Source organism: Chamaea fasciata, unplaced genomic scaffold (assembly GCF_029207755.1).
Source record: "Chamaea fasciata isolate MVZ Bird 193981 ecotype frontalis unplaced genomic scaffold, bChaFas1.0.hap1 SCAF_5, whole genome shotgun sequence".
Lineage (NCBI taxonomy): Eukaryota > Metazoa > Chordata > Aves > Passeriformes > Sylviidae > Chamaea > Chamaea fasciata.
The window spans coordinates 71430687-71456643 of NW_027094090.1; the positions used below are offsets into that span (position 1 = coordinate 71430687).

At 41.2% G+C, this 25957-nt stretch overlaps 1 protein-coding gene across 2 annotated transcripts; it reads right to left on the reverse strand.

The window, feature by feature from the left end:
- Positions 1–1161: 1161 nt before the first annotated feature.
- SLCO1C1 (solute carrier organic anion transporter family member 1C1) lies at positions 1162–20369 on the reverse strand. Of its 2 annotated transcripts, XM_066184427.1 has the most exons (14): positions 20226–20369; positions 17073–17214; positions 16147–16279; positions 15394–15515; positions 14928–15074; positions 13760–13858; positions 12768–13013; positions 11715–11879; positions 9903–10098; positions 8746–8911; positions 7577–7758; positions 3895–3959; positions 2573–2690; positions 1162–1543 (listed from the first exon to the last, which is right to left on the reverse strand). In XM_066184427.1, exons 1-14 carry the CDS (start codon positions 20352–20354, stop codon positions 1321–1323), a joined length of 2133 nt encoding a protein of 710 aa, XP_066040524.1. In that variant the 5' UTR covers positions 20355–20369; the 3' UTR covers positions 1162–1320. The 2 variants fall into 2 exon arrangements, with proteins under 2 accessions (XP_066040524.1, XP_066040525.1); XM_066184428.1 differs by lacking the exon at positions 14928–15074 and having other exon boundaries at positions 20226–20354.
- Positions 20370–25957: the final 5588 nt, after the last annotated feature.

Here is a 25957-nt window from a genome sequence, read left to right on the forward strand (position 1 = left end):
AATTAATTTTAATTAATTTTATTTTACCCAAGCTGTCTGGTCATAGCTTTAAAAAATATAAATCATATGTATCTTGTATAATTTTGTTATTACATCATAAAGTGCATGGAATTATTTAGTACACTGAGTACTAGCAAGTAGCAAGAAACTGCTGGACTTCTAAAAAAGCTCTATTTTGATTCCAGTTTCCTTTGGATGGTACTCTTGTGGTCTCTTTGACTGCAACGACAACTTCTAGTGTTGATTGTTGTGCTGTAACAAAGCTACTGGAAAACAGATTCCTAACCACAACACTTGACATCCTAAGCATTATGGATTGAACTCATGAGGTCCCCAGAGCCTGTGGCTGATTTGTCCTTCCAGCAAACCACCTTCCTCCTGCCCTAGGCCTCGCTGTTGGCAAGGACGGGCTTCCTGCCGGAGATCCCTCCACCTTCCAGGCTGCCAAGACAGGTTTTGTGCCCCGGCTCCTCTTGGCTGGTCCCGTGGCAGAGGGAGTGATGCCTTAAGTTTTACCTTTCATGTTTTTCAGATTCTGTGCTGCCTAGGGGTATAGTTCTGAGCCTCATATTAAGTGCTAGTATGCTCTCTTCACAGAGTAGGGAGACAAAACAAATCCTTTTCCTGCTGGAGACCAAGGACAACTTTCAGGTCCAAAAGCACAAACAATGGTGGACTGAAGGGAGGAACAAGAAGGATGGGACCTCACAACCTGAAGCTGTAATTGGACAATTAAACCCCAATAAACAAATGGACCAAATCTTATAAAAATGTAAGACTTTATGACCGGTCGTCCATTTTGTGACTATTCTTAGTCTACCTTGGGTGTAGCCCTGGTCAGGCTCTGTCCTGCCCAGGGTGTATCCCAGAGGCCTTTCAATAAATACCTGCTTTATTCATGAGCTCTGTCCAGTCTCTGTTTCAGGTCAGTCTTCCCAAGGCAACAGTGGCTGCATGGCAGCCTCCCCACTACCCCTCACGCCTAGGAGGAAACCAAAGGGCAGCAGTGGCTCCTGCAGCTTTGTGAGGAGGGACGGAGCTGAGGGCCGGTGACAAAAACTTTTTCTCAATGAGGGCTGAGCTGCAACTCCCCACTGTAGGAAATCCCCTCACTCAGCAGAAAAAAATGGTGAGCAGTGTTTTGTTTTTAGAGCTGTTCACATGCTAAAAATTGTTGGTCTTTGCTTTTGGGGTTTACAGTGAGAATCGCAGGAGGGTGAACATTTTCAGGGTGGCTACTAAGATACTGCTTCACTGATGATGGATTTTTGCCTGAAACACCACTCACTGGGTAATATCACGGTGGAGATCTCAGTTTTCCTAAAGTCTGGTCTCCTTTTCTGGCCAGTAAGTTGACTGAATTAACCGGTCACTATTGGCAAAATTATCTTTTCTGCTCTTTGTCCCACAGGTGCCTCTCTCCCCGCTGGCTGAGAGGGTCTCGTCTTGTGGAGAAGACCTTTTTCGGAGAACCCAAAGGACAGCAACACTGAAGAAAATGGACACCGTGCCCAAGACCAAAGTCAGCCCCAGGTACACATACCTGAGAGAGAAATGATTGATCAGAGCCTGTGTCAAAGGCAACAAACAACTACAAGGCATCAAGGACACATTCATATTTTCACCAGGTTAGGCTGGGTAAGGACACTTCAATCAAGGGGGTGACCCTGGAGAAGGGAGTTTGTCAGGTATAGAGTGGTCTGTGGTCAAGAAAGCATCTCAGGCATTGACTGACCTCCACCCCAATGCGCTTCAGTAAGAACAGCACTAATATTTTTAGGGCAGTTACTCTATTTCTTGGTCACCTCATGAACAGTACCAGTGATATCAAGACCATTTGACAACATTTTTGCTTTGCAGGCATAATGAGAGCACCAACAGCAGCAACAATAACATCATAATGTTTTATTAGCAAAAAGAGTCCCAGCTGAGATTTTGCTCTTTCCTTCAAGTTTTCAAAACAAGATGTACCCTCCTCTCATGTTTATTTTCCTTGTGGTGGAGAAGGGGCAACCTGTTCTCCCATTTTTCTTTTTACAACTGTTACTCCATTCTTCATTGCTGGTGAAGCCTCTCACAAATGCAGCTCAGACAATTACTGTCCTCTATCAATAAATTGTTAAAGACAACTCTGCACTTAAGCCTTTAGATAAGCCAAGCATGTTTTGTGGCACTTTTGCCTTCCATTTTTTGGTGCAGCTCCAACATGGAGAAAAATGAGGTTTAATAACTTATTTATACACACACATACTATGACAGCAGAGATGTTGAAAACTGAGGGAAGATTTAGCATAAAGTTGAGGTTTCAATACAATTTTTTTAAATGAATTATTAAGTGACAATTATTTCCAGCTGATACTGAAACAAGATGACCACCCCCTCCCCCCCCCCAAAAAAAGAGATTGAATCAAAAGAGAGTGGTGAAATGTGAGCATCATTGTTAATATTGTTAGTCTTTCATTCAGTTTCAAATCTTTCGCTCAAATTTTTTTACAGAAATTCTTCTGCCAGTGACAGGTGCAGACACACTTTAAGAACAAAAGTTAAAGAATGAATGGAGAAGAGCTGTTACCTGAGTGCACTGGAGTCGTAGAGTCTGCATGCTCCTCTTCCCCCACACCTTTTGCTTCCCCATTTCAGGCAGGTGGTATCTATGGCTACTCCGAAATACACTGGGGCTGGAATCCCCGCTGGGCGTATTTAACAAATAAATAGAGGTAAAAAATTTACTTTCCAGAGTGATCAGCTCTGATCTAGAGGCACTTTCACGCAGTACAAGAAATAATATATTCTAACAGCAATGACACTTCCACACTGTTTGCTGGTTCAAGAAGACGTGCCTTGTGCTGCCCAGGCACACACCGCCCTTTCCTCCCTGTGGGGAGCCAGGAAAACATGACAAAACATCAAAAAGCCTGTGGAAGTCCGTGGAAGGAGTGCTGGCCACTCCTCCTGGTTTGGTTTCCTCACCCTGCAGGACATCTCTGGGGGAAAAAAATTAGGAGATACTTCTCCTTTCTTGAGAGCAGTGGAGTCTGTTCAGCTTGGGTGTAGGGATGTCCTGTGTGTTGGGGGGTGGATGAAAAGGGACAGAGAAAGTGGGGCTGGGAGCCTGCTGTGGGGCTGCAGGAATCCTCCAAGTATCTTGAGATCCTACTGTGGCAGGGGCAAACCTACTGCAGTTCTTGGGGGTGATGGAAAGGAAAAGCCTTTTTTCATGTGCTGATGGGGTCATCCTGGACTCTGTGTCACCTGGGGAGCCACCCATGGTTGCTGGAGGAGAAAGTAAGCCTGGAGAGAAAATTCTGGCCTGCAAAGGTGTAAGAAAGAAGCCAGCAGCTTGTTTTGATGTAATTTCATCCAGTTATCTAACTCTTGCTAATTTTTGACTTGCTTCTTGCTAATTTTTTTTTTTTTTCATGGAGACCTAAAGGATTTTCAGTTCATTAGCATCTCATGTTACCTGTGATTTCAGGTGGCTCTACCACAAGTCTGCAGAGAACCCCGTCCCCAGGCACACCTGTAGTCAGATTAATTCCCTTAGAAACTAGTGAATCTATGCCTGAAAAGCAATCACAAATTCTCAGCCATAGTTGTTCTATTATGCTTGTTGCTGAATAAGGGGTACAAGATGTAATTTTGATGTTAGCTTCATAGTCTGCAGGATCACATCTCTATAGATACTGACCTTGTGTATTTTAATTACATATAAGATATAATTATGTGATTTATGAAGTACAAAGCAATTTCCTTTCTTCAACTTTTTTTTTTTTTAATTATATGATGTTTATTTGCAGATAGACATTGTTCTTTCCAAAAATCAAAGCTTAATTCTAAGATAAATGATTAGTGAGGAGTATATTAAAACCAACTCAGGAGTACAAATGGACTTACCAAGTACTCTGATTGCCAGGGTATAGATACCAAGTGCGAATGATTTCAAGTGGGGTTTAATGCATCTAAAAATAATAATAATAAAAGAGGCGTTAACTAGATATAAAGCATCAGGTGTATATAATTAGAACACAAATAGAAAGCAAGAGAAAAGAATGTGACCTTTTCCTCCTTAATGTCATGGACTTTGACCAAATTGCAGAAATATGTAAAAAAGGTGATAAAACCAGAATGGCATCTAGGAATTCTGAATATCTATACTCAACATCACATTTTAAGATGGATTTTCAGATGATATCAGCACTTATGTGTTACTAACACAGGACAATCAAATTGATAGCGAAAACATGCATCCATTGGATGGTTTTATTCAGTTAGACACTCCCTGAATTTCAGGATCAAGTCCCAGGCTAGTGAAAGCTATTTAGGAACTCACTTTCCATTGCACTCTATCTAGGATCAGGATCACAACTCCTGTAAAGGTAAATCCTCCAAACCATTCTCTGACAGTGCAGACCATTTGCATTTGGACTCTTCCAAGATTGTACGGTGAGTCCAACACACACATCCAATTCTTCTGGCTCCAGATGAGCCCTGTTCCAGCCTTGGATCATCATCCTGGCTCCTTGAGGGAGGGGGAGATGGTGGGCAGGAGAACAGCTGCCTTTCCCAGCCCTGCTATCAGCAGGGTGCGCATGGAGCCTCTCAGACTTGCAGGAATCACCTGCTCCCCCACAAGCTGCTCAAAGGTGCTGTTTCTCCCAGCACATACTAGACTGACTATTACAGTCCCTAATCCAGCACAAATCTGGGTACGTGTTTGATTTTGGCAAGTGAGTAGTGCCAGCCACATGACTGAACAAGGATGTGTTTGGTATGTGGAGTAACACACGTATCAATATGGAAATTAATAAAGTTTTTGTCACTCATTCTATTCAATATATATCAGAAAAAATGAAATGGGCTGAAATTCAATTTGTCACTATGGATGAACATAGCACTCTGGAGGTACAGTCTGTGTGGCCTGAACTAGGGCATCCTCTGCTTCTGCAAAAATTATTGTAATCGGGAATATGTTTAAAAAAATAATAAGAACATTTCAGAACTAACTCTATTGTTCCCCACCAGGGGTAGTTTATTCTCTAATGCCCTGGTCATGGATTATCATCACACAATCTGTTGATTGTGGCTTATACAAGCACTGCCATCCATGAGGGCATGACTGCAAAATGATTTTAAGTTGGAACAGTGTCTTGCTCTCCTACTAGACACTTGCTACACAAGCACTCCTAAGCCTAGAGTACTCCTAAACAAATCTGACGACATAGAAAGCAAAAAGTGGAAAATAAAACCAATAACTGGATATTTGATAAGTGTTTCATAGGATGAATATACTGCAAAAAATATTCTCTTTCAGATGAAAAAAAATTGTTTTATTCTTTGTATTGTCTTTGCACGGAAACAGGAGTTCTTTGTGATCCTGAGTGATAGCCAGACCTCTCAGGGAGATCTGAGACTTCCTTTTCACTGCCTAATCACCTGCTATTAATAGCTGGTACTTGAACAACAGCTATCTGAATTCCAGGGCTCTTTTTCTCAAAAACTTCAGGGCTTTCCCAAGTTCCTTGGCTACTGTAATTAGGCTAATACCACCAAAACGACATTTCAACAAATGACTTGGTCACCAGCTGTAAGTATATTTCAATGACTTCAGTGTGCAAACCATCAAAATAAAAGTCACTAAATCTTAAAGGCTTTTAGGGATTTAGCTGTATTTGTCCTCTATGGCAGGTGCAACGATCTCTGCTCATCTGAAAATATCCGCTTGCTTAAGTGCTGGAATCTAACGGAGATGACTGAATACTGAATAATTTTTAAAAGAGATCATTGGAAAAAAATACATAATGAAGACTGCAACTTGACCTTGGGACTATTTGTGCTCAAAGAAAATTTATTTTCCTTCTGGTAATGGAAGCACACTTTCAATTCAGCCAGATTTTTGGAGAAAGTCAGAAAGTGATGGATTTCAAAGAAGACAAAAGTAAGCGTGAGCTTAAAGTGGAGTTGTGCCCACGGGTCATTTGCAGTGCAGAAAAAAAAAAAAAGGATTGAACTCACTGAAACATGTTTTATTTAGCTGCACATCAAAGGTGGATGACTTCAATCCAGCAGGAAAACACATAACTTCTCAGTTTCAGTTAAATGTCTCTCAAAGTAAAATGATTTTCAACAGCAATAAAAGCATTGGAGCAGAACCAATAAAACTGTTTTGCTGATTTCATATAACAAAGTGGTTTAGTATTGTAATTGAAAACCTCTCTAAGCTTTTCTAACTAAATCGATTAAGCAGTAAGACCCCTGAGAGCAAGTCCTTAGGGCTGAGAAGGGCAGGAAACTCTGTGTCATTTAAGCTTGTATGTGTTCAGTTATGAACATCTCCCAAACACTTAATTTTTTATGCAGTGGAGACAAGACAAAAGCAGGAGGCTGAGCATAGCTACCATGATTTTGAGGACCTGTGTGGTACCAGATCTGTACATTTCCCACCACATGTCTTATGGATAGATGGAAGACATCATGCAGAAGGAAAGGGGAAGGGAACTGCATCCCTGCATACTTCCATGCCCATATTTATCCAACGTGTCAGAAGCAACCACAAAGAGCAATTTGGCGTAAATACTGAAGGCTTTGCTGCAAGCTCTCCACTCATGAATCATCCTCATCTTGGCACATGGACCGTTCAGTTGTGCAGAAGCTTCAGTAAAAATGGTCTAAAATGGATTATAGTATGATTGTTCTTGGAGTGAGCCCTTGGGGAGAGAGAGATGCTGTGTGGTTTTCCAGCACTCAGTGGTAACCCTGCAAGGTGTGTGAGGAAAGCTGTGCTGCTTGTGTACGCCTCACTGGCAGTGCTTGTGCAGGGCAGTGGAGAAGGATACTCAGCCTCAGCCATTTCTAAAAGTCTCTGTGTGAATGTTTATTCTGGTTCCAGGATTGTGATGGAACCATAGCTGAAGTAACATTTCTTTATTTAGGTCTTTCCATATGGCCTATGCTCAGCCAGTTCTAACACTGGCATTGTCCATGTGGTATAAAGATACCAGCAATGAGGCAGGGCCCGGTCCAGAAAATTTAATTCAAAAACAAAGGGAATTTGGGAGCAAGAAAACACAGTTAAAATACTAAAGATTAGTTAGACTGGATTTACTGTTGTTTTGTTTGAGAAGTAAAACGTGCCCATCTGGAAATAATTGTGAAAAAGGAACTGAGAAAGAAAGGTTTCCAAAACAGAGCAGAGCAGGACTTGTAATCCAAAAATTACAAATAGCTGACAAAAATCTAGATTAAGCACTTGTAGTATTAAATGCCTTTTGGATTTTCTAAAATTAGCATCAAATCTTACAGCGATAGACAAATACTTCCAGCAGTTAAATATGCATTGGAACAAGCGTTCAACAAATCTGTGATTATCACAAAAGGAAAAAAAAAAAAGCATCTCATGCTAAAAAAATCGTTAAAACAAGGAGGAAAATCCAGGAGAGAACAATTATATGGAATATGCCACCCTGCACAGCTGCTAAACATTTCCCAATACTAGGAACACCAGGAAGGGAGGGAGTACCAGTCACATGCCCAAACACTTTGAAAACATTTGGAAATGCTAGCAGAAATTATTTCTTACCTTAGAAGCAGTATGTATCCAGGTGTGCCACCTACTGACAAAGTGTATGAAGTGATAACTGATATTACTAGAAAATACAGAAACATTTTGGGACAATCATTTCCTTTTTGACATGGCCCCACCACAGCTGAGGAGCTTTGTGAAGATTCAAAGGTTCCTACACAGCTGCAGTTAAAAAATACCTGGAAGAGAACAGGCAAAAGTGTATGAAAACCTAAATGGTGGAGAGGTGGATGTTTAGGAGCTGCACATCATGCTTTTCTGGATGGCTCAAAGTTTAAGTCCAAAGTGGGAGATGTTTTACTAATGGAAAAGCTTATTCAATGAAGGAAAAAATTACAAAATATCTACGGCTGATGAACCTAGCTATTAGGTTTTTTCCAGCAGTCATGGTAGCCAACAGCTAAAAAAAAAAAAAAAAAAAAAAAAAAAAAAAAAAAAAAAGCCTACAACATTCTCTGCTTCTGATATCTGCTGGCAACAGTAAGTGCAAAAATTCTAAATGTTGGTGGCATGTGGGAAATCAAGGCACAGTAAATTCTCAAAATCTTGTATATGGAGGCCGAAACACAGTAATGAATACAGGGTTCGACCTGAGTCCTTGGAAAAGACTTCCAAATTTAGAGACCATAAGCAAAAATGGATTTGTTGTTTAAGCAGAGACATATTAAGCCTGGTAGTGGGAAGTTCTAAAGCTTTAAAGTGTAGATGTAGAAGTAGTTACAGAAATAGTAAAAAGTTTTAAGGTGTAGCAAGTCAGTTTGTGTGTCACTGTATGATTGGATAAGAAAGCCCACATTGCGGCAGGACGTGTGATACAGTCTAATTAGCTATGGGTGTGAAAGTAAAAATAATGTGTGGCAGTGGATTATTGGCTAATAAACCTCTAAAAACCCCTGTAACCTGTGGTATTGTAACTACTGACCATGGACACTTGACCTCTAACTTATGCAGGGAAGATGTCTCACCCTTCATGAGACTGAGGCAATAAATGATGCTTTAAATATCTCTTGGTGGTCCCGCCTGTGGCAGATTGCTAAAAAACCCTGAGGAGTTCAGGGCTGAAGAGGATGTGCCATGCTCAGTTTAAATCCACTTACTCTGACAGACCTGGTTGTATCAGAAAAAAAAAAGATCACATCTCATATGGAAATGAAAAATTGCCTCACAGTGTTTTTCCCACTGCCGTTGGATGCCTGGCAGCCGGCGAGACAGGCAGAAACATAGGTGACTCCATTCTCCCCACAGATGGGGTCCCAGTCATTCTTGGAACACGAGCAGCCTGAGTTGCACTCTGAAAACAGGGCTTCCTTGTAATCAGTCATCGGTTTAGCTCTGTGGAAAAAGAGAGGTTGCAAAGGTATTGATGTGGAGGAAAACACAATCACCTCCTGGGTTATGCTCTCTGCCAGGTGCACCTGGCCAGATCTTCTCTCGTGAGCCCATTAAAGGTTGTCTCTTCACATCCACACAGCAGTGTAAATCCTTATTTCTCTATTTTCCAAAGGTTTTTGCACTATCACACCACCTACTGTGAGATAGTATTTACTTTATTAAGGGGGAAAACTAACAATTTATATTCATGTGTGTTTTCTCAGATTTTTTAAGGTTTTAGTTATGCAGTTTTAACATAACTAGGCAAGTGGCAAAGAAGGAGTTGAGTTACTCATGGGAAACAGTCTCTGTAGAAGTTAGCAAGGAATTTATCAGAATGGGATTCATCCAAACTGAGTGTCTGATACCTTGCATGTCAGCTCTCTGCCAAATTCAGCCATCAGACACCAGTGAAGCAGCTACTAGAGCTGCTGCGAGTCAGTGCTGGAAACTCGTCCCAAAAAGTTAGTTTTACAGAGTGATAGCATGGGCAAAAATGTTAGCCTCAGGTGTACCTCATGGTTAACGTCATGGTTAATCCATGAATCCTTAAGTTTTGAGTTCAAAGGTTATTAAATGACTTTCATTGTTCAGCGGCACACAAGGGCAAGAAACAATTAATTGAATCTCTTCCCCCCTACTGAGCTACTCACATTTCCAGGAATCACTGGGCTCAAAGGATGGGTCCCATGGCAATAATAATCAAAAAGTAATCAGAAAATTAATCTGCACTTGTGACATAAACCCCACTGGTTTATACCATAATCATGAGAGGGTCATGACACAACGCCCACTGGAATGGAGCGGTTTCCACTGATTTGAATCAAATTTCTGGGAAGCATATTCAGGTCAGTCACTCTCTTTTCAACAATATATACTTTGTGAAATAAAATGAGGAAGGAGTTTGGTTTGCAGCAGCCCTTTCTGCTGAAGCATGGCCTTCCCAGCATACCCGTGGTACGACACAGTCAGTCCGGCCACGTCTGAGTTCTCGCAGCCCATTGCAAACAACGAGAGGAGCAAAAGGTAACCAAAGAAAGATGATCCCAAGGAAAGTTTTGCAGCCCCTAAAACACCGAGTCCAAATTTTTTCATGATCAGTCCTCCAGAGAATATGCCAAAGGCCACAGCAGGAATGTTAATAAGACCTGAAATCAAAGAGAAAAATCTGTATTAATGAAAACACCAGCTCAGTGGACTAACCTTGTCAGCCACAAAAACAGCTGCAGCATTCAGAGGAAGGAACAAAATATAAAAAATCTTCAGTCAGGGCATTTTAGTTTGTCCAGACTTAGACTGATCCTTGGAGTGTTACAAAGGTGCTGGGACAGCTTTGAAAAATTTACTCCCAAGGACATGCTTCTTTGCTGGCTCTTTGACAGAGATTATGGATAAAGTTTAGATAATGGTCTTCCAGTTTCTTAAGCTAGGTGGGTTTTTTTCCACAATTAGTTTGTCAGTGGAGTCATCTGCTGATTCCTAGAGGACAAATTCAGTTTTATCTAATTTTATGAAAGCCTGAGCAAGACCTGCCTTTTTTACTTTTTTTTTAGTGCTTCACATTGCTCTGACAATTTTGATATCTATCAGAGATTGTGATAGAAACTGTTTTTTAAAAAAGAAGAAGAAAGAGTAAAAGAGGTTGTGAAAGACACAGAAATGCTGTGAGTTTGAGTCCGCCCTCAGGTTTTTTAGGAAGGGTGGATGTGGAGAGAGAGGAAAAAGAGGAAGAAAAATCACTTTATTGCAGGGAGATCCACTCAGCAGGATCCTTCCCTAGCCAAGCCATCACATACTCTCTGTTGGATATAGTCCCTATGCTCAGAGAAATCAAATGGTTCTTAATCCTCACTCAGTTTGCACATACCTGAAAGCTTAGCTCCAGAAAATCTTTAAATACAATGAGAAGTACTATACTGAATGTAGGGATTGTTTTCTGGTCTGTTTTTGGCCATCAACTATACTTGAAGATTTCTCCTTGCTTTGAGGAGTTCCGTGCCAGGAAATTCCAGCTTCTATCTTTAATGGAATTAACATAGCACAATGGATCATTACAGCTTTTCTGCATATATATACCTCTGTTGCTGTGCAACTAATGCTGCTCTGGAACAAGGCAGATCCCTCTGTGTTGGGTAGATGTAAACCTCTTTGCTGCTTAATGCTATTGAAGCCCTGGACATCTGGAGCTGAACCCCACACACAGGTTCAGCAATTGGGCAGTCATGTCCACCCTCCTGAAGTCTGGTACAAAAATGTTGATTTCTGTACCCAAAGGCTGAAGCAGCTCCTTTATTATGTGCTGTATGGGACAGCTTGGGATATGACTTGGCTTCCTTTTATTTAAGACCAATCTCTTCAGAGTCACCCATGGCACTCACTGAACTGATCACCATTTTGTTGTAATAAATGAGAAGCCACCAAGGCAGCAGACCTGTCTGATGATAAATTTATGTAAACTATTTAAAAATTATTTCTCATTTATTTTCTTATGTTGTACATATATTACTTTTCAAATTTCCAGTTAAATGGGAATTAAGATATAAAATAATGTAAACTTTTACAGTAACTCTTGCATAGATCAACTCAGAGTTAATTAGTGCTGAAGGAGAAATGAAATAACTTACCTTCTATGAGCTATTACTTAAAGTCAGACAAGGAGGAGAAGAAATGAACACACCCTAAAAAAAATACAATTTTTCCCATGTGTATATGCAACTCCTAAAATGTCCATTTTAAAGATATCAAGAAGCAGATATAACATTACCTATAACAAAGTTAGTTTTTGAAGATGTCTGCCCATACTGTTGTTCAATATACTTAGGCTTATATGTCACCATGCCAATTAAAGAATTGAACTGAATGATACTTGCACACAAATACAGAATGTAAACTGGATTCCCAAAAAGGTTCTTCAGTGATGGGAAGAACTCTGCAAGACAAAACAGCAGAAATAACAAACAGGCCGGAGAGAGAATAACTGCTGTGAGTAATGCTTTGTAACATGTGTGCACCTCCAAAAAAACCTGTAACTGCAAAACATTTCAGAGGGAGTCTGTGAAGTTCCACGATGCTCCTAACAGGCCCAACCCCCCCCCCCCCACCATTTCTGGATGGAGGAATAGTGGAACAAAACATTAAGCATCCATTTCCCAGAAGAGGTATCTTGTTTGAAATACCTTCTTTCCATCATAAAGTAGGAATGATTTGGTTTCTATGTGTCCTCAACAGCTACAGCACCGTTTAGCTTAATTTGGGGCAAAGGGTGCTCACCACGGCTGACAGTAAACACAGACATATTGAGGTACAGATTCAAGTTCTGAGGGAAAATGCTTTTGGCAAAGGATGACCGAGGAAATGCAATTGTGCAAACCAGGTCCTGTCAAAATCCAGACAGCCTCCTCTAATACTGGTCTGTGCCCATCTGTATTCTGATCAGATACTGTACATGTTTTCATAATGCGTGAACTTACAGGAAAAAAATAATTAGCAAAAGCCAAGGGTTGGTTTTCTTTTAAGCACTACTTCTGCAACAGTCACTATATGCAAATAAAAAATTTTTGCAGAGCTTCATGATTTGTGCTGGGCCACTACTGTAATTTTACAAATCTCAGTCAAAGACATTCTCATGCAATAGCAAGTCCAGGGAACATTGAAGAATCCTTTTTTTGTGTACTTTTGAGATGGAGAGTGAAATCTGGGGGAAAAAACCATAATTCTGAGACCATTACAATAGGGACTCAGAAAGTATAAAATTTTTAAGTCTAAAAGCCTTTGAGAGAAAACCTCAACAATCAGGAAGAAAACTCAGGTGCTTTGCCTTTTGCCATCTCTGCAAGCTTTGCTTGCTGCCAGTAGGACGTGCGTTGGTCCTTGTTCTCCTCAATGATGAACTTGGAGTGCTCGGAAGAGGTGCTGGAGTCCTTCCTGCTCTCAGGCTTTGGGAGGTGCTTGGGCAGGAACCAGAAGGGGATGCCAGCCAGGATGCTGATCACCCCAGCTATCAGGTACCCCAGCCACCACGCTCCCACCCACTCCACGTCCTTGGGACTTATCGTGACGCTGTCTGGAGGAAGCAGAAAGCAAGAAACAAATAAACACATTTTGGGAATATTTGCTGCTGATAAGGAAGGTGATTTTGCAGGGACTTTCCATTCCCACCCCAACAGTCTGCTCTTATCACAATGGGCATTTTACAGGAGCAGCTGTGGGGACAGGCTGAAGACTTCCTGATTGCTGGGGCACAGCAGTAGCCCAGCCCTGACACTGCTGTGCCACTTGCACATCCCCAGAGATGCTGCAAGGACCAGCACTCGGGGCAGTCCAGGTGCCCACTCACTTCCAGTCAGGCTGTTCTGAATAAAAGCCCCAGGAAAAAACCTGTTTTCCTCCTGCTTTTTTCCTTCCTGTTTTCTCAGAAGGAGGACAATCAAGAGAATTGGTACGCCCTGCCAAACTTTTCTAGGCAACAGGATATTAAAAAAGCACACGCAGGATCCTGAGCCTCAGTCCTGTTTCCTCCTGGCTCCCGTTATCTCCCCAGGGCCTCCTTATCAGAGCATCTCTTGGAGGCACCTGTTGCAGATCTGTGGGGCTGAGGAAGAGTCAGACCTCCTTCTTCCTCTCCACTCATCTTTCTCGTCAGCCTGTTCTGCATGGACCACTACACTGCTGTCATCCTTTTCATTTCAGGAGGTGCCTACTCCACCCCTGCTAGCCTCTCATGCCCAGGAGATAACCAGCGAGTTCTTGGCCTAAAATAGGCATTTTGGAGCCTGACTGGATTTTTAAAGCCTGAGTGTTCTGACTTACCCAGATCTACAAAGCCAATGTCAACGTAAAGTTTGGCACACAGGGATCCCAGGAGAAAGCCAAATATTGGCCCTATAATTGCAACTGTCTGTACACAGCCTGGAATAGAAAACAGGGGACTGTTACACTGTTACACTCCTGAGCTAAAAAGGGCACTGGTTCTTCTGCACCTAACAGCAGATTATGTTATGTGATGGGCAGCAAGAGATACAGTTATCCAAATTGAAATATTTTCAAGAAGAAAAAAAGTCATCAATAAAATTTTCCCCACTACGACGACACTTTTTGTTGTTAGCCAATTAAAGAGTTAAATTCGGCCTGAAGGAAAAAACGTCAGGAAACTGAAAGGCCTAAACTCAATAGCAGCACCATTCTACAATTTCTAGAAATGCTTTAGCTGACAAGATTAAAGTAACTGGAAAGCAAATGCCATTTTTTAGAGCTAACTGATCACTTTAAGTTGAGGTAGGCCCTGAATAGGCTGAGAAATCACTTTGCTTTGGTTTCCACTGTTAGTATGTTTCAATACACCCTCAGCCAAACCTTCTGAATACTTTGAATTTGAAAAAATTCACCTAGAAATCTGATAAGACTGAATCTTTTATAGAGAGAATCTGAGTTTTTGTCTTTTGCCTGGCTGGAAACTTGTCAAGAGCATATGCTGATGAGATAGGACTTATTGGTAATATTTCAGGTGAATGTGCAGTGATCAGGCAATGAACACAAGAAAAACCTGATCCAAACTGTCTAAACTTTCAGTACTATAGTTTATAATCCTACATGAATCTGCAGGGAATGTTTTGAGTGCCCACTGAAATTCTATTTTAAGGGTTTTAAAAGTCCCTGTTTTTATCACTTTCCAGAGAACTGAATGTGCACAGAGGATCAGCAGTCCACATCCAGAAGAATTAGGAAGATTAGGGTAACAGCAGGAACCCAAGGTCAAATTCTTTCACCAAATTAAGATAATGGAACTGTGCTGGTATAATTAAATGGGAACTTGGTCCCTTGAGTGTACATGACTGTTAAATAAACTTTAATATTGGAAATTATGCAAACAAAACAGTCAGGGCAAGTTAATTCAATAACATTCATTCCATTATTCAGAATGACTCAGTTTCCTCTGGGGAAAAGTTCCATTAGGAAAAAGAAATAATGTTTATTTTACCAATATATAAGGCAGCATTCTCTTCAACAGCATAATCATCGATGTATGCAATGCCCAGGGGCTGGATGGGGGTTTCACCTATTCCACGCAAAAGGTTTCCCAGTAAAACATAGATCCACATGGAAGAGCCTGCTTCCTTTTCACACCCTGTGTGCATAACAAGAGGCAACACCGATGTGTTTAGAGGAATAGTTTGACAGTGAAAGCTCAGGGCTTCTAAAATACTCCTGTTGTGGGAGAAGCAGTAGGAAAGCTGTGGAACAGTTTAAGGTAGACAATTTTTTAGCATGAGACGCCTCAAAGATACTACAGTTTTGCTGGTTTTATTAATTTGCCACCACATTCCTTTTTAGAAAACTCTTTTCACTTCCTTCTAACCAAAACTGGGATCTCCTAACAGAAAGATTTGGGAAACATTAAGGATAGAGAACTACCAGCCCCAAGATTTAACAGAGACCATTCTCACCTGCATTTATTTTTGTTTGAGATTTCTCCAAGGCTGAGAGTGGAGTCTGGCTTTTATCCTGCAGACATGGAGAGAGGCTAACAGTAGAATTGATGGTGGAAGGGAATCTTTCATACCTGTATCTGTTTAGAAAACAAAGTTGTATGTATTCTTAAGTACTGATAAGTAAAAGCAATCAGGTCTGTAACTACCAGATAGGCCTATAGCACTTTAATGCAAATTTCTTCTGCATCTGTATGAATCCGTCTGGATCCATTGCCATTGGTAGTTTACAGGCGATAAACAGAGCTCCATTTATACTGCAGCTGCAAGTGAAAATCGTCCCACTGTTTTTTGCATCGGTGATTCATTTCAGTTTAACAGGAACTTTGCTCTACTATGACACATGAATTTGGACTGAGATATCAGACACTGGTGTATCCTCTGGCTTGTGATTGGTACTCAGATTGTCTTCCTGAGTTTTGTCATCACTTGACTGACGTTTCAACAATTCCTAAACCACATCAAAATACGACCAATCAAGATTGGAGACTGATAAAAAATAAGTTGATTACAGCTGAAAATATTATACATGTTAAATTATATGCTCTACAGCAATAAATCTTCTCACACACACACACAAAAAAAATTAAATTAACTAACCACATCCCCATATGCCTATTTCTATCTTCATAATCAATGCCTAAATGTTTTAGTGAGCTGCCATTCAGCGTGCACAGCCCAGCTGGAAAACACTGATCACTCTGCACTTACCGTCCCATGAAGAACTGGGGCATTGCAATTAGGAATGTTCCAGCTGACATAATTAAGCAGCCTGCTCCAATTATTCTTGGCCTGTGAAGCTTTGCTCCAAAGTAGCTCACCAGAATTATGATTAGGAGGTTCCCTTTGAGAGTACAAAAGGAAAACTGAGTTTTAGTGCTTGTTGACAAGAGATCCCCTAAAATAACAATTCCTAGTGTGTAGTATAGGCACTGATTTCAGGGAGAGACGGCTGATGGGGTTTCTTTCACCTTCCTTCCAGGCATTCTCCCAATGCCTTCTGTGATAGAAAAACCACAAACCTTTGGATAAACAGCTGGAAGGGAGGAGAAAGACTGTGCCATCTGAACAGAGCAAATAACCAGAAAAGCAGAAAAAGGAAGAATCAAGCAGAGTTTTATACACTTAGGCTAAGATCTCATTCCTTTGAGTACCACAGTCCACAGAACATCCATGGGATCAATTCAGTAATCTGAAATTGCAAGAGACATGCTGGAAACCTTAGTGTGAGTGGGAAGGAGAGGGACTGGACAAGAAATGTAGATTACAGTTATAGGTTTTTCCTTGTGCTGCTCTTTAAATCACAAAGGACAAACACTTGTGGGGGAGGTGGATTTCTGCCTGCAGATATCCATGCAGGTAGATTCTCATTCAACACTCAAAATGTCTATTCGTATGAATTAGCCACATGCTTAGCTTATCAAATTACATTTTTTATTGTCTATGCTGAATTACTTGTATTAGCAACCTTATCCTATTGAACATAATCATACTGATAGTCCCACTTATTTTTACCAGGTGAATCTTGCTCAGTTTTATGGTTCAGGGAAATTCATACAATCATTCTTCACAATAAATTGCATCGCTCCTTTTTTTTTTTTTTTCCAAAAATAAAAATGGGTTTCTACAGCACATACCAATTTCAAAACTTCCATCAATAACACCAACCAAAGAGGAAGGGATGTCAAATCTTCTTTCTATTTGTGTGATAGTACTTTTCAGATAACTTCCTGACAGTGCTTTAGCAAAATAAACAAAAGACAATGCACCAAGAAATATCTGTGAAAAAAATGACAGTGATTAAAATCAGGCAGTACAGAAGATATTTATTTTTAAACAAGTTCTGCATTCCTACCTCTTCTTTTGCCAAATATTTCTCCAATATAAAATCAATATATAAACCCAATATTTCTCCTATTTCTTATTAAATGCTAGATTGCAAATTTGTTCATGTCTTATGAGCAATATTTATAAAAACTGAATTGACTCTCAACCATTGTTAATTTCAGGTAGGTGCCCAAGCTACTGCTCTGTTGAAAGACAGAAACTTGTGATTTTCTCAGGAGGGAGTATCTTACATAGCAACGATATGGGTAAATGCTAGGTGTGGCTTGGTGGGGAGGTGATTTTTTTAAGATTTTAAAATATGTTACATGTTCCATGAGATGAGCAGTGACCTTCCAGGCAATTCTCTTCTAGGCTCATCCTTCCCCTACAATATCTCTTGCAATCTCTAAAACGTGCATTTTCCTCAAAGTTCACCCTGCATTTTGCTGGGGACAACCTTCTCCCATCCTTTTGTTTTGCAGGGACAGTTTTCTCTTTATAGATCACTGTACCTGTTTTAGCATGTTCTTCTGAATCAGGAGTGGGCTTTGGAAATTAAACTCCATCTCCCTTCACAGTGCTTTGGTATTTACTTCAAAGGTACAGACTGAGCCCCTTTCCCACAAAATTAAACTGGAAGATGAGGGCTGGTCTGAAATGCGCATAGTGGGAGCACAGGGTCCTTAGCATGAACTCTTTGTTTCTGCAGATCTCTTGCCTAAATTCGCCCTCACTGAATGCAGCCCAGCTGAGTTTATGTGCTCCACAGATACTCACACACAATGCAACGGGTCATGGAAACCACAACATTGCTTTCTACCTTCAGATACAGGTGGTGTTGACTCAATATGAATATGAATAGAGATGCTTTCTGTAAAACCCAGTCCCAGAAATTAAGAGACATATTAAGGTTTTATTTGAATAGAAGTCTAGAACTTTGTCCTCTCCTTAACCCTCTCTGACAGTCACACTCCAAGTAAGAAGATGCTCTGAGCAATGCACTCATCTCCAGTGCAAATCTCCTTACAACATCTCATTTGACAGGGCACAGTGGTAAGAACATCACTGCTGAATACAAATTCTTGTGTTAAGGTTCAAATATATCTCTGTGTCACATTCAATAAACTTCAACCATTCTGGTTACCCCTCCTTCAGAAAGAGTTGTGGGTAAATAAACATATAAACCCCCTCCCTGGTCCATTTTTCCTACAACAGCAGCTCTCAAAGAACTCTCTAGTACAAATATTGTCATAATATTTTACATCTTCTGGTTTTTTTATGCCCTTGGATTTTAAATAGCAATGTGAAAGCACATTTTATTTTACAGGAAAATTGTATAGGTAAACTACAACTTGAAATGCTTCTGAATGTCTTTGGCACAAATTTTTTTTACTGGGTTTGGAACTGTCCCAGGTGTGCAGTGGTGGAAAGACACTCCAGATTTAGGGTTGGGACAGAAAGGTACACATGATTTCACATTCTTCTCTGGTCTGTCAGTCTTGTAAGTAGATATTTCACCACATCTTTCTGGTTATTAAAGGCAGATTTAAGACATAGGAAGGTTGATAATGAAGGTTGATAATTGGTAGAAATAACCTGTTATATCTGCATATTGTTTTCTTAACACATCAGGCAAAACCTGAAACGGACTTCTTAATGACTTAGAGATATCTTTAATAACTTCATTCTGACTCAGCAAGACCTAACCAGAACTCTAAAAGAGTTAGTTCACAAAAAAAGGAGAGAGGTTTTCTAAGTTCACACAGGAATACAGTAGTTACATCCATTTAGGCTCCCAGAAGACACAATTTCCTTAAAGAGTAAGAAACTGAGCTGATATATTATTGCTTTTCTATTTCTGGAGCTAATAAACCGATTCCTGGCTGGCTAATTTGTGACTGAAGTTTTATTAATCAAGGGGATTGGATTATCATTGTAGCCAATGGAGAAGCAGTGATAGAATTGTATTATGGCACAAAATTTATTTAATACAACTTAACATCTATTTCAAAACAAAACCATTCAAAATTTATAGACTTCTATAGGGCAACTATTGCCCATGTTATTGGCTGTACTGGGATTAGTATCTTAAAGTAGATGTGTGTTTGAGTGAGGGGAAAAAGCAAAAGAAATAAAGATTGTGCACAATGAAAAGAGCGCGGCAAGGCCAAAGACTCATTTTCTGTGTAACTCAAATCATCTCACCATTGTATGGTGATTTTGAGACCTCACCTAAAAGCGTGTCAGCATTTTGGAAATCAGGTAGATGAAGTAGGCAAAGCTTTGTGCTGCCTGCTGTGTCCTGAACAGGGAGCAATGCTCCTCCAAGGTGCAGCTCCCACCAGCAGGCAGGTACAGCTACACAGTGAGGCTCAAAGCTGGGACCTCCCATCACCTCCAGGAAAAACTTCTTGTAGGTGAGAGAGATGTGGTTAAAGTGGTAACACTTCTGCAGTTTCATTTCAAAGTCACCTCATGCAGAGTTCTCTTGAATGAGGAATATTACAATAACGCTTTAAAAAGATAACATTTGAAACACACGGACAGTAATACAATAGAGCTTTGGGGAGCCCAGGAGACTACCGTGGCTACTGCCTTAAAAAAACAACCTGTACTGACAGCTGCCAGTGGTATCTCTCTGCCAGTGCTCTGTTCTCAGCTTCAGGTGGAGCAATAAAGAAGATAGAGGGACTTTTTAGGGTTGGTCTTGAAGATCTCATAATATGCAAGCCTCAGCCAACAAATTATATTTGATGACTGCCAAAAGCTAGGCAAATACAGATCTGAAGAAGATTTTCTTGTGACTTAGAAATATCTCTAATAATTTCACACTGACTCAGCATGACATAATAAGAACTTAAAAAGGGATCATTCATGAAATAAAAAAAAAGGAAAGAAAAAAAAGAAAAAAAAAAAGAGATTTTCTAAGTCCCTACTGGAATATTCAGAAACTCTTACTCTACCTTTATACCTCCACAACACGACTGTTTTTCCTTGGACGCAGATGATTCGGATTTGAATGAGGATCGGTCCACAGGCATGATTGTGTTGTTTGAGAAAAAGTGAGTATGTTCTTTTGATGAAATCTCCATGATGGTATCCTCTGCCTCTAAAGCTGAAAACATGGAGAACTCTTTAAAAGGGCATCCTATTAGCTCAGCCTCAAAAGCTCATCATGTGACAGCAACACCCTGCTGGACTGTTTTCCCAACAACAGCAATTACCAAACTTTACAACAGAATCTGACAAGTGCACTGGATGTTTAATTATGGAAATTTGCAATCCACTTGCCTATAATAATGGAGATTAAATCATACTCAGCAAACAGCCATCATCTTCATTCTCCAGCTATCATCAGCGTGATTTCATTAAACATTTGACCAAACACTGCCAGCAGACTAAACAAGGCTCATTATCATTTTAAAAAAAACATTTCTGAAGTCTACATGTAAATTCACGTTTCTAGATGTGACCAGGTCTGCAGAGATTTCTCAGCACTGATCTCTGAATTTCCCATATATCTGGGATATTAAGTAATTAGATCAAAGGAAATCTATCCCCATTAATGAGGCACTTGAATTGTTTTAGATGGAGACATTAGCTCTAATCGTCTGATGTTAGCTAATGAGTTACACAAGAATAAAGAGGTTTAGTTCCCTTTACCATTTTACATAGAGTCTTAGGGCTCAGTGGTCAATTGTTTCAGGAAAATGTGAATTTGCTTCTTTGCAGGTAAATACAAAGAAGCAAAGAAAACCTAAATACTGCACTTTGAAAACAAAAGGTATCAGCAGTTCTTAAATCTTTAGTTACATACTGCAGTACTTTGTTTTTAATTTCAATCTCTAAATCAGATCTGAAAATATTTATGAAATCAGCTTCTGTGTTCACTTTTAGCCAATCCTATGTTTTACAGAACTGCTGTCTGAAAATATGAATAGCAAAAGTTCCTGTTCTTTCATGTTTGTCTGTAGATCTTACATAAGTTAAAAATATGTATGGTTTAATGTGTATGTATATACCTGTGGATACATGTGTTTTCATGGCTTCCCAAACAGGCACTTATTTTACTAGAAACACAAGTGAAACTAGCAAAAGTATGTCTTTAGATGGTAAGGTTTGCTCATAGGCTCTGTTCATATATGAACAAGACAAAAGTCCTTTGCTTGTGGCATCAAAATTTTCACTGAGATCTCTCCATCATTTAAAATAGGAGCTGTGACTAAATATAAGAGAAATATTTGCATTTCACACTGTCCTGACAGGAACTCTAATGCATTTCCTTATTCACACTTAGGAGTATAGAGATTTTTTTCTTGCAATTAAAGAAATTTTTTTTTTTTTTTTCTTTTTTTTTCTTGCTGAAAACTTATTGCACCTATTCCTGTTCTGCTTCTGATTTTCTTGATGTCTTGGGAAAAGTCACACAGTGTCTCTCTACCCCACCTTTGAACCTGTACAATGGGGAAAGATAGCATGTACCTCACTTGCATGAGGATAAATTCTTTTATGACAATCACAGAAGGTGTGCTGCAATGCAAGCACATCACAGAGCCTCTACTGCAAGGTTCTGAATGCTCTGCATGTTTACAGCAATTTTGGAATGATAAAACCTCAGAACCTGGAAAAGGAAAGCACATGCACCACAGCTAAATGAATTGTCCTTATCTCTGAGCAATGCAACTTCCAGCTAGACAAGGTGTGGCAGAGGTGTAGAGGGTCTCCTTCCACTACACCACATATGCAGGATTGGTCAGGACACACAAAAAAAATTGTTGTGGTGGTGTAGGGGTAGAATATGATAAACTGATGCTTGACAGGAACAGGCAAGCTTGTGTTCCACTGAGTTTAAACAAATCTCAAATGGACAGCAGAGCTTAAAGAAAACTTGTGCTCAAACTACTACAATATAAAAATTGTTAACATTTATTTTCTGACTGTCAAATTGAAGAGTGCAAGGAAGGCCTGATAATCCATGCAGGATCTAGAGGTTTGAATATATCCCCAGCTGCTCTTGTGGCATGGCTTTAAGGAGATTGGTAGTTTTTAGAGTATCTCAGAGCATCAGTTTTGTTGCCCTGACAATGCCTCTGATAAAAACTTTTAACACAAGAGAGAGCACAGAGAAATGTACCCAGTGGAACCACAGCCAACTGCACCACTAGTTTCGATTCTTCCTCTTTAGTGCAACCAGAATACACAGGGCTGTTTCATTGTAATCACAAATTTGCCGCTCAAACACTTTTGGCACTGTCAGTGTTACACTGGGGGTCTTTCTGACAGACTGTCAATTCCAGTGGGAGGTGAGGGACGTCTCTGGTTTTATCCAAGGAAATACCTGGCTGGTAAGGATGGTCTCTTACTGAATTGAGTAGAGTGATGGCCTCAGGTTGTTACCATGTCTGCGATACCATATTTCTCTAGTGACATAGAAAATGAGGACACAGAATGTCTAAGCATTTCCTTTCCAAACACAGCAGGAATGCCAGAAAAATGTAATCATAGAATCATAGAAAGGTCTAGGTTGGAAAAGACCCCTAAGATTATTGAGTCCTTCTGTAGACCCAGCACTGAGAGATCCACCACTAAACTCTGAGTGACACATCCACCCATCTTTTAAATACCTCCAAGGGTGGTGACTCAACCATTTCCCTGGGCAGCTTGCTCCAGTGCCTGACAACCCTTCCAGGAAAGACCTTCCTGGTATGCAATCTAAACCTCCCTGGTGCAACTCGAACCTATTCTCTCTTGTCCTATTGCTTGTTACTCAGGAGAAGAGCCTGATGCCCCCTCACTACAGCTTCCTTTCAGTGAGTTGTAGAGAGCCATAAGGTCCCCCCTCAAGGTCTCTTTCTTCAGGTTAAACACCTCCAGCTCCCTCAGCTGCTCCTCACAGGACTTGTGCTCCAGACCCTTCCCCAGCTCCATTGCCCTTCTCTGGACACATTCCAACACCTCAATATCCTTGCAGTGAGGGGCCCAGAACTGAACACAGGATTTGAGGTGTGGCTTCACCAGTGCTAGGGGACAAGGGGGCAATCACTGTCTTGGTCCTGCTGGCCACACTATTGCTGATACAGGCCATGATCCCATTGTCCTGCTCCTGCACCTTTGAGATTTCTTTCTTGAAGAGTGTCCAGCCTTCCTTGACCCCTTTCCTCCTCAGAATTGCCTCCCAAGGAACTCTGTCAACCAATTTCCTAAACAGGCCAAAGTCTTCCCTACAGAGTCCAAAGTGGCAGTTTGCTGAGCTCCTCTCCTTACTTCTCCAAGGATTAAATCTCTTTCATTTCATGATCACTGTGCCCTAGACAGCCTGCAAATGCCACATCACTTGCCAGTCCTTCTCTGTTCACAAACAGGTCCAGTGGGACGCCTGCCCTCATGGGCTCTGTCACCAGCGGTGTCAGGCAGTTTTCTTCCATGCACAGCAGGAACCTCCTGGACCTCGCAGACCTCACTTTCTCTGCTGTGCTGCAGACTCCCACCATGACATCTGCCTTGCTGGCCTTTCCACTGACTCCTACCCATAAACAGTTGTCCCTGTTGGCACTGTTATTAAGCTCTAGAAAATCAAAACTCTTCCTAATGTAAAGGACTACCCCACTGCCTCTCTGCACCTGTCCCTTCTGGAGAGTTTATGAGCATCCACTGCAGCACTACCCCACTGCCTCTCTGCACCTGTCCCTTCTGGAGAGTTTATGAGCATCCACTGCAGCACTGCAGCTGTGCTTCAATCACACCTGAAGGACACTCTGCCTGAAGGACAGCTCACACCTTGTCCCTGACTCTCTCCTGGGGTCACAGCTAGGGCTCAGACCCCTCCTCCCATCCCTGGCTCCAGCTGCCTGGGGTGTGGGAGCCCTCTCTGGTGGCTCTGCTTTCCACCCCACCAAAAGCACGCCCAGAAGCTCACCTGTGACACAGCTTGGGTGGCAATGGCACACACTCTCCTGAGGGTTGGCATGTGGTCCTGTGCCTGATGGTCAGGTCCAGGGACAGACCTGTCCCTCAGCATGCATTCAGCAGGCTGAGACACCTCCAGGCAGTTCCTGAAGTGCCCCTTCACTCATCCAAACTCCAGGCAATGAGAAAACATCCTTCCCCCATCTGGAAACTCCTCCGCTCTGCAGTAAGCCTCCTTAGCCATGCCTTTGCTGTGTGTCAGCCCACAGGCACAGGAGCTGCACTTTGCAGGACTGGGTGGACGCAGAAGACTCTTCACCCATGAACCCAGCTAAAAGACATCCTCTAAGAAAAGTGAAGCAACAAAGAGAAGAAAAAAACCAAAGTCTTACCTGGCAGCAGGAATCTCCAGAGACAGTGCCTACTAGTTTTCATAGGTAAGCTTCCTCCACTGCTTATGCATACCCACGCTTGCATGCACAGGCACTGGTCCCAGCTTAGAAGGGGGAAAAATTGGAGGGGAAAACTTCCTCTTAGAAATGACCCTGTCTGCGGATGTACATCTTATACTGGAGGTAGAGAAAGAAAAAGAATGGGGGTGGGGGAACTTGTTTTGTCTCTTGCTTTGCCTGAGCATTTGCTGTTTGTCTTCCCCTCATCCTCCTCCCCCACCTCCTCAGGTTTTTCTTCCTCTGTCCCCTCCTATCAATTCCAGGACGCTGGGCACACCAGCAACGCAAAGATGCTGGGCGCCCTAGATGGGAATCACAAAGAGCATTTAAACAGCTCCCAGGGGGTATTTTTCTTTGCAAGTTGCTGTAAGTTTGATGAGGCACGTGACAAAGCTTTGTGGAGAGGAAAAACACCAAAACTCTGATCTTATTAATTGCTTAATTCCAGGAAACAAAAGAATTCAAGGGGGAATGTACTTGGGAAAAAAAAGAAAATGGGGAATGTGTGATAGAAGACAGGCTGGAGGGTGAACAGGTGATTCACAAAGACTTCTTATCCAGTCCCTAGTCCTTCCTGTTATGCCCAATATGCCCTGCTCCCCAAAATCCACAGGGCAATGTCCCTATCAACATGAAAAAAACCCCACAGAAACCAGAATGAAAAAGATCCATTAAGGGGGAGCACAGAATTGCATGGGACAGTCGGTCAAGTCCTTTGCCACAAGGAAAGAAAAGGAAAATTTTGAAGACTTCATTCCCACCCTGAGTTTTTCCTGCCACAAGGTCACAGCTGCTGAAACATTTATTTGCAAGTTTGGGTAAAAGTGAAGCACTTGACTAGCTCCCACTGTAGTTTGTTGAGCTGAGAGAGGCTGTAAATCCCATCTTCTGCTACCCTGACAGCTTTGATTATATAAACAGAAAAGGTATTAAAGTTAAAAATTCTTCTTCCTTTTCCTTTCTTATTCCCTCCCACCCTCTGCAGTACAGCAGGTTCCCATGGCAGCTAAAACCTCATTCACACAGCCAAACACAGAGTAGGCTTCTGCTCTCCCAGATTTAATACAAATTATTATCCTTTCCTTTGTTATTTCTTCACTTTGGGTTCTTACTGTGGCTGGAATTTTATTACACTGCACTTAATTCACATTTTGTACTTTAAAGTGTCTTGTATCCTTCTTTGGTTTGGAAACTTGGAAATCTATTTTCCCCTTTTCTAAGAGATATCAGGGTGCCTAATAGGCCACAGTAATTAGTGATTAGGAGACTTAGTGATTATGAGCTCTTTCAGCCTCTTTAAGAGAACAGCTTCCAGGCCATTTCGTACAATTATTAGG

Excerpts from the sequence above, each read along its gene's own strand:
- SLCO1C1 (XM_066184427.1), bottom strand. The coding sequence starts at position 20,354 with ATGGAGATTTCATCAAAAGAACATACTCACTTTTTCTCAAACAACACA. Across the intron at positions 16,280-17,072 it reads TGATGGAAGTTTTGAAATTG|GGAACCTCCTAATCATAATT; the intron begins GTATGTGCTGTA and ends GTACTCTCAAAG. Across the intron at positions 2,691-3,894 it reads CCTGGCAATCAGAGTACTTG|CGGGGATTCCAGCCCCAGTG; the intron begins GTAAGTCCATTT and ends AAATACGCCCAG.